The sequence below is a fragment of the Ascidia mentula genome, chromosome 8, assembly GCF_947561715.1.
Source record: "Ascidia mentula chromosome 8, kaAscMent1.1, whole genome shotgun sequence".
In the NCBI taxonomy this organism is placed as follows: domain Eukaryota; kingdom Metazoa; phylum Chordata; class Ascidiacea; order Phlebobranchia; family Ascidiidae; genus Ascidia; species Ascidia mentula.
The window spans coordinates 5,716,979-5,734,444 of record NC_138573.1 but is presented as its reverse complement, the minus strand read 5'-3'; the positions used below and the strand labels follow the sequence as shown (position 1 = coordinate 5,734,444).

At 38.8% G+C, this 17,466-nt stretch overlaps 3 protein-coding genes across 3 annotated transcripts; all 3 read right to left on the bottom strand.

Moving 5' to 3' along the window:
* Positions 1-291: 291 nt before the first annotated feature.
* Positions 292-5,522, bottom strand: LOC145910947 (sodium-coupled monocarboxylate transporter 1-like). The gene is made up of 13 exons (XM_082998174.1): positions 5,471-5,522; positions 5,096-5,199; positions 4,081-4,269; positions 3,594-3,659; positions 3,364-3,483; positions 3,078-3,232; positions 2,748-2,888; positions 1,868-2,086; positions 1,640-1,752; positions 1,416-1,573; positions 1,130-1,359; positions 905-1,008; positions 292-548 (listed from the first exon to the last, which is right to left on the bottom strand). The coding sequence occupies exons 1-13, from the start codon at positions 5,520-5,522 to the stop codon at positions 292-294; spliced, it is 1,908 nt and encodes a 635-aa protein (XP_082854300.1).
* A 1,326-nt stretch (positions 5,523-6,848) lies between these two features.
* On the bottom strand, positions 6,849-11,421 carry LOC145910945 (sodium-coupled monocarboxylate transporter 1-like). Its single transcript, XM_082998172.1, has 13 exons — positions 11,370-11,421; positions 10,803-10,906; positions 10,341-10,529; positions 10,010-10,075; positions 9,281-9,400; positions 8,957-9,111; positions 8,648-8,788; positions 8,314-8,532; positions 8,066-8,178; positions 7,841-7,998; positions 7,559-7,782; positions 7,305-7,408; positions 6,849-7,081 (listed from the first exon to the last, which is right to left on the bottom strand). Exons 1-13 carry the CDS (start codon positions 11,419-11,421, stop codon positions 6,849-6,851), a joined length of 1,878 nt encoding a protein of 625 aa, XP_082854298.1.
* A 553-nt stretch (positions 11,422-11,974) lies between these two features.
* LOC145910941 (sodium-coupled monocarboxylate transporter 1-like) lies at positions 11,975-16,102 on the bottom strand. The gene is made up of 13 exons (XM_082998166.1): positions 16,051-16,102; positions 15,742-15,845; positions 15,240-15,428; positions 14,896-14,961; positions 14,590-14,709; positions 14,320-14,474; positions 13,986-14,126; positions 13,499-13,717; positions 13,188-13,300; positions 12,962-13,119; positions 12,680-12,903; positions 12,431-12,534; positions 11,975-12,207 (listed from the first exon to the last, which is right to left on the bottom strand). The coding sequence occupies exons 1-13, from the start codon at positions 16,100-16,102 to the stop codon at positions 11,975-11,977; spliced, it is 1,878 nt and encodes a 625-aa protein (XP_082854292.1).
* Positions 16,103-17,466: the final 1,364 nt, after the last annotated feature.

Below are 17,466 nucleotides of genomic sequence, written 5' to 3'. Positions count from 1 at the left end.
TATCGTATGTAGCACAGGTTAGACCCATAGAGCATGATTGGAACAACCGCAAAAAAGTTTAGGGAAACCGTTATTTATATTCCATACGGTTTATGTAAAAAAAATGGGGCGTTTCCTTCGCATTACTTTATATCAAACATTTAGTTAATTACACTGGTTTTCTGTTTAAATACATTTTAAACAAACAACGCTAACGACAGCAGCACGCAGATCTTTTTCAACGTGTGTACAAAATTGTAATTTACCTGCTTTTACATGAGTTTACCAACAAGTCACTACAACAAATCATAGCTATAAGTCTGTTTCCTTTTGATCATACAAAATTAATGGTTCTTGTCGATGAGATTCGGGTCCGTTTTCCATTTCCCAACCTTCCAAGTGTCTCCGCAAGGTGTCGCTGCGATAGGATACTGAGTCACTCTCCATCGCTATCAGTTGGATTTCTGGTACACCAAACCTGAAGAACGTTCGAACTTTGTTGGGCAGGAACCGATTGTCAATGAAGGGCATGAACAGCTTGGGGTCACTGTGCTTCGGATTATTTGCACCTGGTAAGCAAAAAGGTGACGATCGTCCAAATCATGAATACATAATCGGGACGTTAGACACAAGTTAACGCCTATAATGAAACATGATGATAAAAGCGTATATATATAAATAAAAAGCATTATCGCTCCAAAGACCATATCATCAATGTTTTGCAACTGCGCTGTTAATTAGTAGTACAAATATTCCAATTCTAATTGTATGTCTACAATGCAATTTGCTTAAAATAGTGGTCCTCCACAACCAATATCGTGGTTATCATGAGTGATAAACAATTGACGTTTCTTCAAATCGGCATCCATCATGAGATTAAAACTTACAAACAGAACGTGTTAACATACATCTGATCCAGTTTCACCTGTTAAAAAGGAAGCGAGTAATCCTACAATAAATGTCAGTAGAAATCCAAGTAGTCCCAAGTACAGGTAAGATATAGAGTACAGAGTGTCTGCGATAGCTGGTCTGCAAAACCAATTGTTTTAAATAAACATATATTTTAGTAGGGCCCATATAAAAGGTGCCTGAATAGTATCTCATGTCCTTTATCATCACAATCTACGATAAAGTTACTCTATTGACCCACCTTTGCGAAGTTACAGCAACGGATGTTGCTGTTGTGTTCAATATCATGCTTTCGAGTGTGAAGGGAGAACTTGTAGCAACACCGGTGGAATTGAGTGTGGTTACATTCGGACACTGGTCGGTCGACAGCGGCGCAACGCCATATGGAATCGGTTTCGGACCGTAGATGATTCCACCGATGGCGACCCACAAGGAAAAACACGTTCCAAAAACACAACCGACAAATGCACCCTGATAAAGAAAGTTGCTTTACTTTAAATCCAACAGCGTACTTGCGCTAAACTTACAATAGAGTTGGCCCAGGGCATGAAGACACCAAGTGTGTAGAGTCCAAGCAAAGGTCCACCAAACAATCCGACCACAGTCACCGCAATCTGGATGATGTTTTGTCCCATGAAGCCGATAAGATAAGCTAAGGTCGTCACCAGGATTCCAAGCAGTAGACCTGAGGCAACAGACATGCACATATTTCATAGCAGTCATAAAGTTGCTGGTGTTGATGTTTTCATACTGAGAATTTTGCTAATGGTGAGCTTCTTTGATTCCTTTAATTTTGGGAACCACGCCAGTAAGAAATCCTCAAGAAACAATGTGGAAGCAGCACTGATTCCCGAGGAGACAGTGCTGAAGATAAAATAGAAGAAAACGAATAGGGTATATGCAACTTAACGATTACAGTGCAAATTTTTTTCGAAATACTCTTGAACACGAATCTATAGTGTATGACGCCATGGTTTACCTCAGCATCCCACTATAAGCTGCAGAAACAAAGAGACCAGCCATTCCTGGCACGTCTTGAAATATCTGCACAACCAGATATGGAAGAACCTGATCCATTTTCTTAATTTCGTTGTTCATTTTTGGGTCACAGCCTTCGAAATAAGCGTACATCGCACAGCCGTTGAGCGCAGCCACGAACAACAGTCCGGCCATCGGAATAGTGGATAGTAGGGACGCTCTGTTATGTATGCGACAATTCGTTATTACACTTTATATAATTCATCACATGTATGCTCAAATGTTCGCAAAAAAAGTGATATGTGCTAATGTAAATGAAATATTCGAAAATTTCCGCTATTAAGGCATTGATTAGAAATAAACTAGCAGAAACTCATCAAACAATTTAACTCCTTATATGGTGTTTTACTGTTTCAAAACACGGATTATTTGGTTGTATTGAAGGTTTTCTCAATCTGTGTGAAACACACTAAGGTGTGACGCGAAAAAGTTTTACTTGTCAGCACTAGCTCTTGGAAATGTGTTGTGTAAAGGGGTAAATGTGAGTGTTATGCAAGTGCTTGTATATGTTACCATCACAATTATCAGTGGAACTAAAAAACCTTTTTAGGGGAAAATTACCATCACTCTTTGTTTGTGCCCATCCGACATTCAGACAATTTATTAACGCCAACCTGGTCGTACTTGGAATTAAATGCTGTTGCGTATCCGTATATTCATTAGTGTTGTTTTAAAAAAGATTAGGTGGAAAATTAAACTGTTATAAATTTTTGGTGTGCCGCAAACAAAATGTGCTGGGACCCCCCCAAAAAGTGATGGTCTCTGGGATCATAGTCTGCTGGGTGAAACTGATGTCAATGTGAAAAACCCTATGTTTTTACATCCTTGCATCCGCCACACTCTTGCATGACTGGTAGCGTTGCGCGATCAGCTGACTGCAAACTGAAACAGACGTCCACGTCGTTCCCATGCCGACCACAATCGACCAAAAGCTATTGGTTGAAGTGGGATCAAGACTAAAGCTGCAAAGCAAAAAATAATTCTTGAGTGGTCTGATTCAAAGCACAAATAAGCTTTTTTAAAACAGCTTTGCTGGTATTGGGGCATTGGTACTTTTTCCGTTTTCGGGCCCAGTTGGGACTCAGCTTAGCGGAATTTTATGCAACTGATGTGATAACATTAACATTTGGTGCGCACAAATCGGCACTTACTTCCAAATTGTGTTCCTTTGTCCTCTTTCTATTGCTTCCCAAACCTTCTGTAGTCCACCTACAATAAGTGTCGTCTTGATGAATACCGCTATTGAACCAACGACCATAATGACCGCCTGCACGGTGTCTGCCCATATAACTGCTTTCGCACCGCCCTAAAATCACAAAAGATAGTGTCATGGAGCGAACTTCTTTTCTGTTTATATTGAACAGGCTTCAAATGAGTTGTCTTACTGTTGTTAACTTTTGTTTGCACAAACCCTAGTATTGCAAGTGGCCAACTTACCAGAGTCGTATAGAAAGTGCATATTCCCGCTGTGAGGAGAATGCTGAGATTAAAATCCACCGGCGTGACAGCATTCAAGGCAAGAGAAGTGAGATATACAGTTAGTCCCAGGAAAACGATCTATAATGAATAATATCAATGTACACTTTGAGATGTGTTTCAAACCAATGCCAGACATGCGACCACGCCAAAGATACAAAAGTACGAAGGAAATACAAACTGTTCTTTACCATGTTTGTAGCGAAAAACAACGAAGCAAATTTTCGGACCCTGCTGTGAAATCGAAGCTCGAGATACTAAAATATAGAATAGTATTTGATTATTGCAGGTAATATAAAACTAAACAAATAACTTGGTTTAACCGCATTAATATTCAGTAAATTTTGTTAATATATTCAGTAATTTTCCATGTACCAAATTTGAAAGGTCGAACTTGTTTAAATAAACACGTAATCATATGAATCGATCCAAATAGAAGCGGAGAATTAAAAATAAACTTGTGAATAACAATCCGAATTTTTAACACTGTCATGTTAAAGTGTTAATAACAATATGGGCCAGTCTTTTTATACTCAGCATTATGAGAAAACCCGTGAGTTGTGTTCCTAAATCCGAATTTATTTACGGTATTTGATGTAACTCGTTTGGTTGTAACATCTCCGTGTGAACACTTTGGCAAAGTCTGGTGGGTAACGACCTCAATGTTAACTCAATCACCTCGTACACTGATGCGGTTTGAAGCCTCTGGTAAAGCGGTATGTAATAAACACATGCCACAACGACCTGCACGAGCGAGGCAACGCTGAACCACATCACTGCTGTTCCCATCATATAAGCGTGCGTGGGATAACCCAGCACAGTGATTGATGATATAAACGTCACCGCCATAGACATCCCGACCGGAATCTATGAAGAAGGTTTTGATGGCACTTTAACTAGGTTTTTTAATCTGCAATGATTCTATTTTAATAAGCTATACTGATGATGCTTACAAACATAGGCGAAATCTATTTATCAATTGAAAAGACTTTATGGGATTAATTTCAGAAGTTGTTGTAGCTGTAGCTAAGTCTTTGTCAGCCATTAAACTATATCAGGAGATTTTGTTGATACAAACTGTCATTTACAAAATATATGTATTACATATTCTCTATTTTAGTGGTCAACTACACTTCTGACTTTCCTATCAGGATATGTACTGGAACGCATACAGCACTATGTTATTGTTGGTACATCAGGCAGGATAACTGGGGCGTTTTACAGCAAATTATTTACTCGCCAATCAAGTCCGTTTATCACCAAGTTCCCTATATTTTGATCGACATGCGGGCAAACATTGGGGAAATTAATAACTTATTAAACAGAAAGGGCAAACATACGCCGACCCCCTAAAACAAATTGTTCCGTCGGGGTAAGACACACATAGGGACAGGACTTTAAACGAATCACAAGCAATGTTTTTTGTTCGTCTCGTCATTCTGTTACAATAGCGGTGTAAATTGAGAGGTTATAATGTTAGCAGTACCCTCGCAAACGGCTTTTTATTACCCCTTTTTCCAAGCGCTTGTTTCAAACAAACATTTTCAGGGCAGAGCATAGGTTGGGGGATTAAAGCAACTCCTATCGACAATGATTTTCTAGCAAGTCCATACCATTGAACCATTCTAGCTTATTTTGAAAATAGTATCACAACGTGTAGATAACAACTACTTAATTGTTGTTGTGCTTTTACCGGCGAAAGATTTCGACCTCCAAAGTAATAATTTTCAACTGATTTCACCCTTCGATCTTTAAAGGCGTAGAAAATGCCGATCCCCGCAGCTATCACCAGCATTCCTGTCATACAGAAGAGTTATGTGTTTGCTTACTACACACAGCAAAGAGAACGATATTGTCAGCGGAAAAACAATACAACCCACTGGCAGAATAAGGCTTTAGTTCGCGACCCCTATCAGCAAAAACTGTATGGTAAGTAACATAAATGTGGCTGTCGGCTTGGTTTAAATTCTTTCGGGGTTAATCATTTTACACTGTTGAGAGAAACCGGCAAACATTCGTCAATCGGGCTTGACAATAAAGCTTTAGAGAATCACATGATTGTACCTACCCACGAAGACAACAAAGTCCACAGGTCCGAATGCTCCTTTTTCCGCAACCATTACGAATTTTGATCTCTAAAACTAAGAATCTGCATCGACACGAAAACCAAGGAGCTGACCAGAAAACTTGACTGGAAAAGGAAAATGTGCCCGTCTTCAATGTTTGTTCTGTATGATCTTTTTGTGCAGCTGCTTGCCAAATTTTGGATACACTTATCTGCGATGTCTGTAATACGGTCGAAAACAGCGACTGCAAACACTAATAGCAAACAGCGTTGGACGATTCATGGGCTTACTAGTTTTATCACCAGGACAACAAAACCGCTGCGTACTTCATTTCTCATAAAAACTTTTGTTAAACTCTGTTGTTTGCTGGCCATCGCGTATCAAGACGGTAAGTTTGTGTGCAGAAGTGTTCGTAAACCATCTTGCACTCTTTAAACAAAGTTTTCTTTCCAAAGGAGACCTTGCTTCTTTCAGAAAAAACTCTCCCAATATTGCACTCTAACTAGCCTTGCAAGCTTTCTGTTACATCCCCAAAATACTTGGGTGCAAATGTCACTTGCAAACGTTACCTATACCATGTCAACAAATCACGTTCTTTCCAAAGAGAAAGGCAAGGACAGTACTTGAACGTGTTCGCGTTTTGTTTGTGAATAGCGGCCGATTTGTTAACTTGCCCCTTTCTTTGTTTGCCCGTTTCAAAGAAGGGAGTGACTTGTTCTTAAGCCGGTTTCAAAGAGAAAAATTGGTTGTTTCTATAGCCCATCCAGCAAAACTGTTTTTGGAGGGAGAAATTGCGCTGTAATTACATTCGTTACAACACTAAGAGAACCTAATAAGTTGGCAACTACGTTTTTCGAATATTGCCACTTGAATTTGTTTCTAATGGATTTTTTTCTACACCACATACAAATGTACCAAAAGGTCATATGTTGCAACGTACCGCATCAGACGTTCCATTGTCAGCTGTTCGTGTTGAAACATATCCTTACAGAAACACCAACGCTGCGTTCACCAAAAATTTCTGTGGCAAAATATAGTCAACACAGACTACACGTTATACCGTGAAAAACGTAACTGTGTGTGGACAGTATTTAGTTTTGATAAATTTTGCTTTCAAGTTCCACCCAAGCAACAATTTTGTACTGACGATGTGAATATTTTTTAAACGCATTCCTGACGCAAACGAAAATAAATTTGTGATTAGAAATTTTTATTTGCAGCACAAGTTACAAGAAAAAAATTAATCCCAATGACAAAAGCATAATAAGGTGCGAAAACCAAATTCATCAAACAAAATACTAAAGCCAAAACTAATATGTTTATCATTATTAAGATTACCAACTTGAACTAACTATTCACCAACGCTATGAATCTGAAATACTACAAAATCAATGGTTCTTGTCGATGAGATTCAGGCTCGTTTTCCATATCGCAACCTTCCATGTGCTTCCGCAAGGTGTCGCTGTGGCGAGAAACTGTGTCGTCACCCATCGCCTTCTGTTGGATTTCTGGTACGCCAAACCTGAAGAACGTTCGAACTTTGTTGGGCAGGAACCGATTGTCAATGAAGGGCATGAACAGCTTGGGGTCACTGTGCTTCGGATTATTTGCACCTGGTAAGAGTATGTTATTATTACACATACACGATATATTTAGAATTGTACTTTTAGCAACAAGTTCACTCCTACATAACGGAGCTTAAAAACACGTTCAAACAAATAGGACTGTGCGAAATAACTTGGGTGATGGACGTTCAACGTTTGTTCAAATCGGCATCCGACATGAGAATAAAACTTACAAACAGTACGTGTTAACATACACCTGATCCAGTTTCACCTGTTAAGAAGGAAACGAGTAATCCTACAATAAAAGACAGAAGAAATCCGAGTAGTCCCAAGTACAGGTAAGATATAGAGTACAGAGTGTCTGCAATATCTGGTCTGTAAAACCAAACATATTTAAACAAAAAATTAATAAATAAAATGACAATCAAGTAAGCAAACGTCAATAGCCCAATAGAACACCCCACAGTGTTTCAGAATAATTTTTGAGTGTTTCAATCTTTGATAAATTTGTTTTGTTCGACCCACCTTGGCGGAATTACAATAAAAGACCCTGTTGTATTGGACACAATGTCAAACACATTAACTGTGTGACTGGTGGTAATAAAGGAAGTAAATGTGGTTGCATTCGGACACTGATTGATAGAAAGCGGCGTAACATCGTTAGAAATCGATTTAGGACCGTAGATGATTCCACCGATGGCGACCCACAAGGAAAAACAGAAGCCAGAAACATAACCAACCAAAGCACCCTAACAAAATGAAGTTCCTGTTATGTTGTGACATATGAAAATATTACACATAACTCACAATAGAGTTGGCCCATGGCATGAAGACACCAAGTGTGTAGAGTCCAAGCAAAGGTCCACCGAACAATCCGATCATAGTCACCGCCATCTGGATGATGGTTTGTCCCATCAAACCGAACAGATAAGCTAAGATCGTCACCAGGATTCCAATCACCAGACCTGAGGCAACAGAAATACGTTGATATGATGGATTTCAATAATGTTGCTGTTGTTGATGTTTTCATACTGGATATTTTGCTGATAGTGAGCTTCGTTGTTTCTTTTATGTCTGGGAACCACATAAGAAAGAAATCTTCAAGAAGCAATGTGGAAACTGCACAAATTCCAGAGGAAACTGTGCTAACGGAAAGATCAGAAGATTAACGTATAATAGTGTATTTAGTGTCATTTGCAAATTTTGTTACGTTGTAACTTAATCTCAAAATTTTTTAAAAATTTTTGTGTTTTTTTATCCCCTTAAACATTATCCTTTACCTGAGCATCCCACTGTAGGCTGCAGATACAAACATACCAGCCATTCCCGGTACGTCTTGAAATATCTTTACAACCAGATATGGAACAGTTTCGTCTATTTTCTTTATTTCGTTGTTCATTTTTGGATCACAGCCTTCGAAATATGCGTACATCGCACAACCGTTGAGCGCAGCCACGAACAACAGTCCGGCCATCGGAATAGCAGAAAGTAGAGATGCACTTAATATGATGATTTGAACAAATATTTGATATTTTCAAATGAAGTAATTAGTTTGGGAAGTGCAAAATGGCCAAGACGAAAATAAACTTAGTAGCTGAAATCGTATGTTCTTACATTCTCGCATCCCGCACACTCTTGCATGACTGGTAGCGTTGCCCGATGATCTGACTGCAAGCTGAAGCAGACGTCCACGTGGTTCCCATGCCAACCACAATCGACCAAAAGCTATTGGTTGAAGTAGGATCGAAGCTAAAACTACAAAGAATACATTAAAATTTTGGTGATTTTGACAAACACAGTTTAGGTTATTCCATTTCTGTCAAAATAGCATATCCTAACTATTGTATCTGTTTGGTTGCCCAACGGACTGTGTCTGTAACTGGTCCGATATCTTACTTGTATAAAACATACATCAGCACTTACTTCCAAATTGTGTTCCTTTGTCCTCTTTCTATTGCTTCCCATACCTTATGTAGCCCACCTACAATAAGTGTCGTCTTGATGAATACCGCGATTGAACCACCCATCATTATCACAGCCTGCACGGTGTCTGTCCATATAACCGCTTTGGCGCCGCCCTAAATCCACAAACGTTGGATATTCGATGATTCGGTGCGATTCGAATTCTAATTCATGAACTTGGTTGCAGTGAATATTGATCAGGTTTTTAAAAAAGTGTTAAACAAACTATTCCTTGTTAGTTTTGTCAATTAACTCAATTTTTCCACAAGTCTGCAGATAATTTACCAGGGTCGTATAGAAGGTGCATATTCCCGCTGTGAGGAGAATGCTGAAATTGAAATTCATCGGCGTGACAGCATTCAGAGCAAGTGAAGTGAGATACATCGTCAGTCCCATGAAAATGACCTACAATGACGAATAATGAGCAGGGAATCGAACCACTAGTTGTACGGGTTAATTTCCGGTTAGGATTCTTAAAAGTTATTTTTATTCGGTTCAGGTCCGTTTCAAGCAAAATACAGGTTAGAGCAGCATCAGTTTCACTTTACCGTTATGAACTTAAAGCGTAATTGCTACGAGCAAGGGTCCTGCACAACGACTGGGAAGACCTTTCGTCAGCTAATGCATGAGACGTCTTACTTCGTTAATAGGTGTTGCGTGTAAGTATGAATAACCGGAGCCTAATACATACCGGGTGTTTTGATTTTCAAAATTGATACGCATTAGTTTTTCTGTTCACAATATCCGGTTTAGTTCCGTTTTTTTTTAGGTTACAAATTACTCGTTCGGATTCAGCTTACAAAAATTAAACTGCTGAAACCTATTTAAAGGTTCGGGTTTCATTTCCAGTTCGACTCCCAAGTTAAATGTATCAAAGTGCATTAATAAAGATACGTCCAAAATCAAAGCTGCAATAGAGAACAAAACCGCAAATCATCCTTTAATAAAGAATTTCTCCTTAAATAAACGAGAAAGTAAGAAACAGAATTTAAGCAAAACGACAAATTCCTGTACCATGACAAAGGTGAAAAATAAGGAAGCAAATTTCCGTACTCTTCTGTGAAATCGAAGTTCCAGATACTAAAACAAACAAAAGAGCATCAGAAAATAGGGAGATGACCCAAGAAAATGAAAAAATGACTTGCAAGCAACACTATGCATGCAATATGAGTAGACTTTGGTATTTGGATGATTTGATAATCAACGTTTTTCCTGGTTGGAGTTTCTTAATGCGAACACGAATTTATTTCCGTGTATAATCAGTAAGTCGGACAACTTTATTGTGTGAACATTCGGTCACTTTGACTGATTTGGTTGTAAATCCTCACAGACTTAAATCAATTACCTCGTATACTGATGCGCTTCGAAGCCTCTGGTAAAGCGGTATGTAATAAACACATGCCACCACGACCTGCACGAGCGTAGCAACGCTGAACCACATCACTGCTGTTCCCATCATATAAGCGTGCGTGGGATAACCCAGCACAGTGATTGATGATATAAACGTTACCGCCATAGATATCCCGACCGGAATCTGGGAAGAATAGTCTTGTGGTTTATGTTGGTGGAGGGATGTTCCTCTTAAACATTAACTGTGTTTAGATGTATGTAATATATTTTTGAATTGCATATTGTTCTTGTTAAAACGCCCGTTAAACATTTTTTCAAGGGTGAAACATAAATTAAGAAATAAAATTAACCCTTGTGAACTATGATGATTTTCATTCAACCAATTGAACAATTCTTGCTTGTTTTTAAAAAGGGTTTCACAACAGATAACAACTACTTAATTGTTGTTGGCTTTTACCGGCGAAAGATTTCGACCTCCAAAGTAATAATTTTCCACTGACTTCACCCTTCGATCTTTGAAGGCGTAGAAAATGCCGATCCCTGCAGCTATCACCAGCATTCCTGTCATACAGTGTTATGTGTTTGCTTACATGCACGCAAATTTTCTTCATATCAGCACATTGACTCCAACGCGTTGTGCCACGATTACCCCATTAATAAACACGTAATTTATTTGTTTTACGTGTTTAGTCGGCGTATGGAAGTTGTCAACCTCAATGTCCCCAATTCGCAAGGTTGAGCAACACTATAAACAGTTAATATAACGACACTGTTAATCTCATTGATTGTTATGCGCATATAACGACATTGTTAGCGAAAAAAAGCACGGTCCACTGGTAAAATTTGTCTTTGGGGAAATGTTGCGACCCCTGACGTAACCTGTACGATTAAACAGCAACTATACGGAAAGTCAAATTAGTGAGGCTGTCAGTTTGCCTAAAGATCGTTCAGGGGTAATAATTTCTTCACTGTTAAGATAGCATAAATACAAAGCCTACATGAGAACCATATGATTTGTACCTACCCACGAAAACGACAAAGTCCACAGGTCCGAATGCTCCTTTTTCCGCAACCATTACGAATTTAAAACTTCAAAAAGATCTGCACAGACACAATAAATGAGATCGAATGCCAATACATTAAATTGCAAAAAAATGTCATAACATGCATCCAAATGTTTTTTCAATAAATAAGCGCCCGTAAACACTAATAACAAATATCGTTTGCTGAAACGTGGGCTCCCTAGTTTTATCACCTGAAAAACAAAACCGCTGCGTACTTTCCTCTTTACAAAAGCTCTTGTTATTTGTTGACCACAGTTACCTCTCTATAACACTTGGGTGCAAATGTCACTTGCAAACGTCAGGCACTTCCTTGTCAACAAACCACACTATTTACAAAGAGAAAGGCAAGGGCAGTATACTTGAACGTGTTCGAGTTTTCGTTTGTAAAATAATATTCTACTCAAAGTGTGAACAATATGAGAAGTACACAGTTCTGACTGCAACGAAAGAAACATTAAAAACTGACGTTGTTATTTACACCACAGGTTACAACAAAAAAATATCCCTGATGGGAAAACTTTGTTTATCAACATAATTTTCACCAACTCGCAACTAATCTGTGATACTACAAAATCAATGGTTCCAGTCGATGAGATTCAGGCTCGTTTTCCATATCGCAACCTTCCACGTGCTTCCGCATGGTGTTGCTGTGGCGAGATACTGTGTCGTCACCCATCGCCTTCTGTTGGATTTCTGGTACGCCAAACCTGAAGAACGTTCGAACTTTGTTGGGCAGGAACCGATTGTCAATGAAGGGCATGAACAGCTTGGGGTCACTTTGCTTCGGATTATTTGCACCTGGTAAGAGTATGATATTGTTACACATACACGATATATCTAGAATTGTACCGTTAGCAACAAGTTTACACCTACATAACAGAGCTTAAAAACACGTTCAAACAAATAGGACTGTGCAAAATAACTTGGGTGATGGACGTTCAACGTTTGTTCAAATCGGCATCCGACATGAGAATAAAACTTACAAACAGTACGTGTTAACGTACACCTGATCCAGTTTCACCTGTTAGGAAGGAAACGAGCAATCCTACAATAAATGACAGAAGAAAACCAAGTAGTCCCAAGTACAGGTAAGATATAGAGTACAGAGAGTCTGTAATAGCAGGTCTGCAAAACCAAACAAGATTAAATTATCTGCAAAAGCAATCAACAGTGTGTAAAATTGAACATAATCCAATCAAAATGTCCCACAATATTTCAGAATAATTTTTAAGTGTTTCAATCTTTGATAAATTTGTTTTGTTCGACCCACCTTGGCGGAGTTACAACAAAAGACCCTGTTGTATCGGACACCATGTCAAACACATTAACTGCGTAACTGGTGGTAATAGAGGGAGTAAATGTGGTTGCCATCGGACACTGATTTGTAGAAAGCGGCGTAACATCATTTGAAATCGGTTTAGGACCGTAGAAAATTCCACCGATGGCGACCCACAAAGAAAAACAGAAGCCAGAAACAAAACCAACCAAAGCACCCTAACAAAATAAAGTTCCTGTTATGTTGTGACATAGGAAAAGATTCCACATAACTCACAATAGAGTTGGCCCATGGCATGAAGACACCGAGTGTATAGAGTCCAAGCAAAGGTCCGCCAAACAATCCGGCCACAATTATCGCCATCTGGATGATGGTTTGTCCCATAAAGCCTGTAAGATAAGCTAAGGTCATCACCAGGATTCCAATCACCAGACCTGATGAATTAAATACGAACAGTTAGGATGAAAGTCATAAAGTTATTCTAGTGTTCATGTTTCCATACTGGAAGTTTTGCTGATTGTAAGCTTTGTTGATTCTTTTAAAGTTGGAAACCACATAAGAATGAAATCCTCAAGAAACAATGTGGAAACAGCACTGATTCCCGACGAGATCGTACTGAAGGAAAAATTAGAAAAATTAATCATCGGGGTTTGCTTTTCAAGTGTCAGATACATGTAATTTAGTAAAAAAAAATTATAGGTGGCACCCCATCCAATAGCATTATTATTTACAAAACAGATCGTGCGTCTCTGTGATTAAGTACCAACATTGTGCACCACTGTTTGCAGCAGAATCAATTTGTTTGTTTTTTACCTCAGCATCCCACTATAAGCTGCAGAAACAAAGAGACCAGCCATGCCTGGCACGTCTTGAAATATCTGCACAACCAGATATGGAAGAACCTGATCCATTCTCTTTATTTCGTTGTTCATTTTTGGATCACAGCCTTCGAAGTAGGCGTACATCGCACAGCCGTTGAGCGCAGCCACGAACAACAGTCCGGCCATCGGAATAGTTGAAAGTAGAGATGCACTTAATATGATGGTTTGAACTAATATTTAATATTAACAAATAAGCAAGGAGTGTGGTAGTGTGAATGGTGTTTGAAAGTTATATCTTGTATTGTTTTAAAAGCATTCCAAAAAATGACAAACTAGACTGAAGTCATTTTTGCGATGCAACACCAAAATTAGTTAGGTCCAGGGACGATAGTCTGGTGAAACTGATGTTAATGCGAGCCATACATTAGCACGTGACAGAAACAATAAACTGTAGTAGCTGAAACCATATATTTTCTTACATTCTCGCATCCCTCACACTCTTGCATGACTGGTAACGTTGCGTCATAAGTTGACTGCAAACTGCAGCCGACGTCCACGTCGTTCCCATGCCAACCACAATCGACCAAAAGCTGTTGGTTGCAGTATGATCAAAACTAAAGCTACAAAGAAGGAAAAAAAATTTTAATGATTCAAAACTATTTCAAAACATTTTAACAAGCACAGTTTAGGTTATTCCATTTCTGTCAAAATATAGCATCCTTATTATAGTATCTATATGGTTGCCCAGCAGAACGGACTGTTTCTGCAACTAGTCCAATATCTTACTTGTATAAAACATACATCAGCACTTACTTCCAAATTGTGTTCCTATGTCCCCTTTCTATTGCTTCCCATACCTTATGTAGCCCACCAACAATAAGTGTCGTCTTGATGAATACCGCGATCGAACCACCCATCATTATCATAGCCTGCACGGTGTCTACCCATATAACTGCTTTCGCGCCGCCCTAAAATCACAAAAATTGTTTATTCGACGACTTGGTGCGATTCGAATCCTGTTTTATGATCTCGCTTTTAGTAAATACTGATCAAGTTTAAAGAAATGTTCTGCAGATAATTTACCAGAGTCGTATAGAAAGTACATATTCCCGCTGTTAGGAGAATGCTGAGGTAGAAATTCATCGTCGTGACAGCATTCAGAGCAAGTGAAGTGAGATACATAGTCAGTCCCATGAAAACGATCTACAACGTGGATTGTAACACATGATGTGTATCAAAGTGCATTGAAAGGGACTTCCAAAACCAAAGTTGAAAATAGGAACAAAAATAAACCAAAGTTGAAAATAGGAACTGCTTTAATAAATAAACTCACGTCAGAAAGGTGAGCATACATTACAAATGTTCAAAACAAACGACAAATTCTTGTACCATGAGAATGGAGAAAAATATCGATGCAAATTTTCGTAGCCTCTTGTGAAATCGAAGTTCCAGATACTAAAACATACAAAAGAGTATCAGAAAACAGGAAAATGACCCAACAAAATTGAGGAATTACTTGCAAGCAGCGTAATGTATGAAGTAGCTGTGAAAACATGGGTCAATAATGAATTGCCAACAAATGATATTTCCAAAACAAAATGCCCGGGCTAATCGGTTAAAAGTGCAATACTAATTTATTACCGTGGATAATCATTAAGTCGGACAGCTTCGTGTGGTCAATCGGTCACTTCGACCATTCTGATTTTAAATGCTCACAGGATTAAATCAATCACCTCGTACACTGATGCGGTTCGAAGCCTCTGGTAAAGCGGTATGTAATAAACACATGCCACCACGACCTGCATGAGCGAAGCAACGCTGAACCATATCACTGCTGTTCCCATCATATAAGCGTGCGTGGGATAACCCAGCACTGCGATGGATGAAATAAACGTTACCGCCATAGAAATCCCGACCGGAATCTGAGAAGAAGTCTTGTGGGTTATGTTTGCGGAGAACATTGAAGGGATTTTGCCCATGCACAAAATGGAAACTCCTGCATTACAAATTAATAAATTTAAAAACTAGCAAAATCCCGTAAACATGGAAATTATTGCAAGAAAGAGGTCAGTTGATATAAAACTGTATCTGTAAGTAACTAGCTGCAGGCGCAATGTCAGCAATTCTAAATTTCCTATTCGGCTGCGTGTGTCTTTAGGGTTGATTCTTGTTGGTTTGGACAATGGTTTAAAAACCGTAATTAAACATAGCTACTGTATATGTTATTGCACTTACCGGCGAAAGATTTCGACCTCCGAAGTAATAGTTGTTTACCGACTTTACATTTCGATCTTTGAAAGCGTAAAAAATGCCGATCCCTGCAGCTATCACCAACATTCCTGAAACACAGAATTACGTGTTTGTTTATGAACGCTTTTTTCCAAGGATTTAGTGATGTAGAAAATTATACGGGAAGTAAAATAAAGAGGACTGTTGGTTTGCCGTAATTCCTCACTTATAACATTATACGTCGAGGAAAACCAGCAAACAATCCCGAACCGGACCTTACGATAAAGTCTACGGGAGGTACATCATGATACATACCCACGAAGACGACAAAGTCCATGGGTCCGAATGTTCCTTTTCCCGCGACCATTGCTTGTTTCAACTTCGAAAGTTACAAACTACACAGACTAAGGTTCTGATCAATAAACAATTATCAAAGAAAATAGTAAATATCTGACTTTTACTCAAACAGTTATTTCTCTATTTGCTCTATTTGCAATTCATATGCCCGATCTTAAAATGCACGTGCTTTAAATAGCGCAATGATGTCTCAACATATGCAACCATTTGGCTTGAACGCAGAGTAATTTCTTGTTTTTTTTTAGTGTGTTTAGACTACAACCCACAACGACACCTACTGCAAACACCAATTACGTATTGTTAGTCGACTCGTGGTGACACACACTTTATCCATGCGACAGCAAACTCTTTGCGCGTCAACATTAAAAAAAAGTAGTACCGTTGCAGCCGATCATCGCCCAAAGAGCCAGTTGTGAAACAACAGAATTGCGTCCAAATTGACTGGTCTCCCCCCTATTTGTTAGATCTGACACACGAACCGTGTTCTTCCTTTGTTGTCAATTAATATAACTGTATTTTGATGTAAACATTTCACTACATCATGAGTAGGAACCTTTGACAAGGCCGGGGTAAGTATGTCGCGATAAATTTATTTTTAACTTATAGCACCTCCTAAAGGGAGTAACTTTGCCCAGTGCTTGGATAAAACGATAATAATTAGGATCTACGGATGCGTCACACGAGTTTTCGAATTTACAACTGACCTTTCCGTATATGGTTGCATGTTTTCAGACAATCTGGATAACAAAAGAAAAGACAAGTCCAGTGTTTTTTTCAACCCAAAATATTTTCCGGTAAGGCTTTTGTACGGGTTGTTATGATTTTGCCACATTACGTGTGATTAAAACTATTTGCGCGCTTTAAAAACTATTGTTTCGAACATCCATGCATGTAATTATTGTTGAACAAGCCCTGGGACAATAACCATACGTCAGGATTTACCACACGTCAGGATTTTCCTGGACTTGTCCAGAATGTTCGTATTAAAACCTGTATTAGGTAGAAACGGAAATGTTGTTGATCTGCACAGACACAATAACTGAGTTCGAATGCGAATACATTAATTTGCATAAAGAAGTCATAACAAACATCCAAATATATGTTTTTTGACAAAACAACTCCTGCAAACACTAATAACAATAGCTTGTGCTAATTCGAGGGCTCACTAGTTTTATAACCAAATTTGCGTTTTTGTTTTTGAATAGCGGCCGGTTTGTTAACTCCCCCCCTTTCTTTGTTTTCTCGTTTCAAACATGGGGGTGACTTAAACCGGTAACAAAGACAGAAATTGTTTTTTTTTCATAAATCATCCCGATTTCGCATCTATAGAGGCTTTCAAACTACGAACCTCCATTTCGGTAGCAAAACTGACTT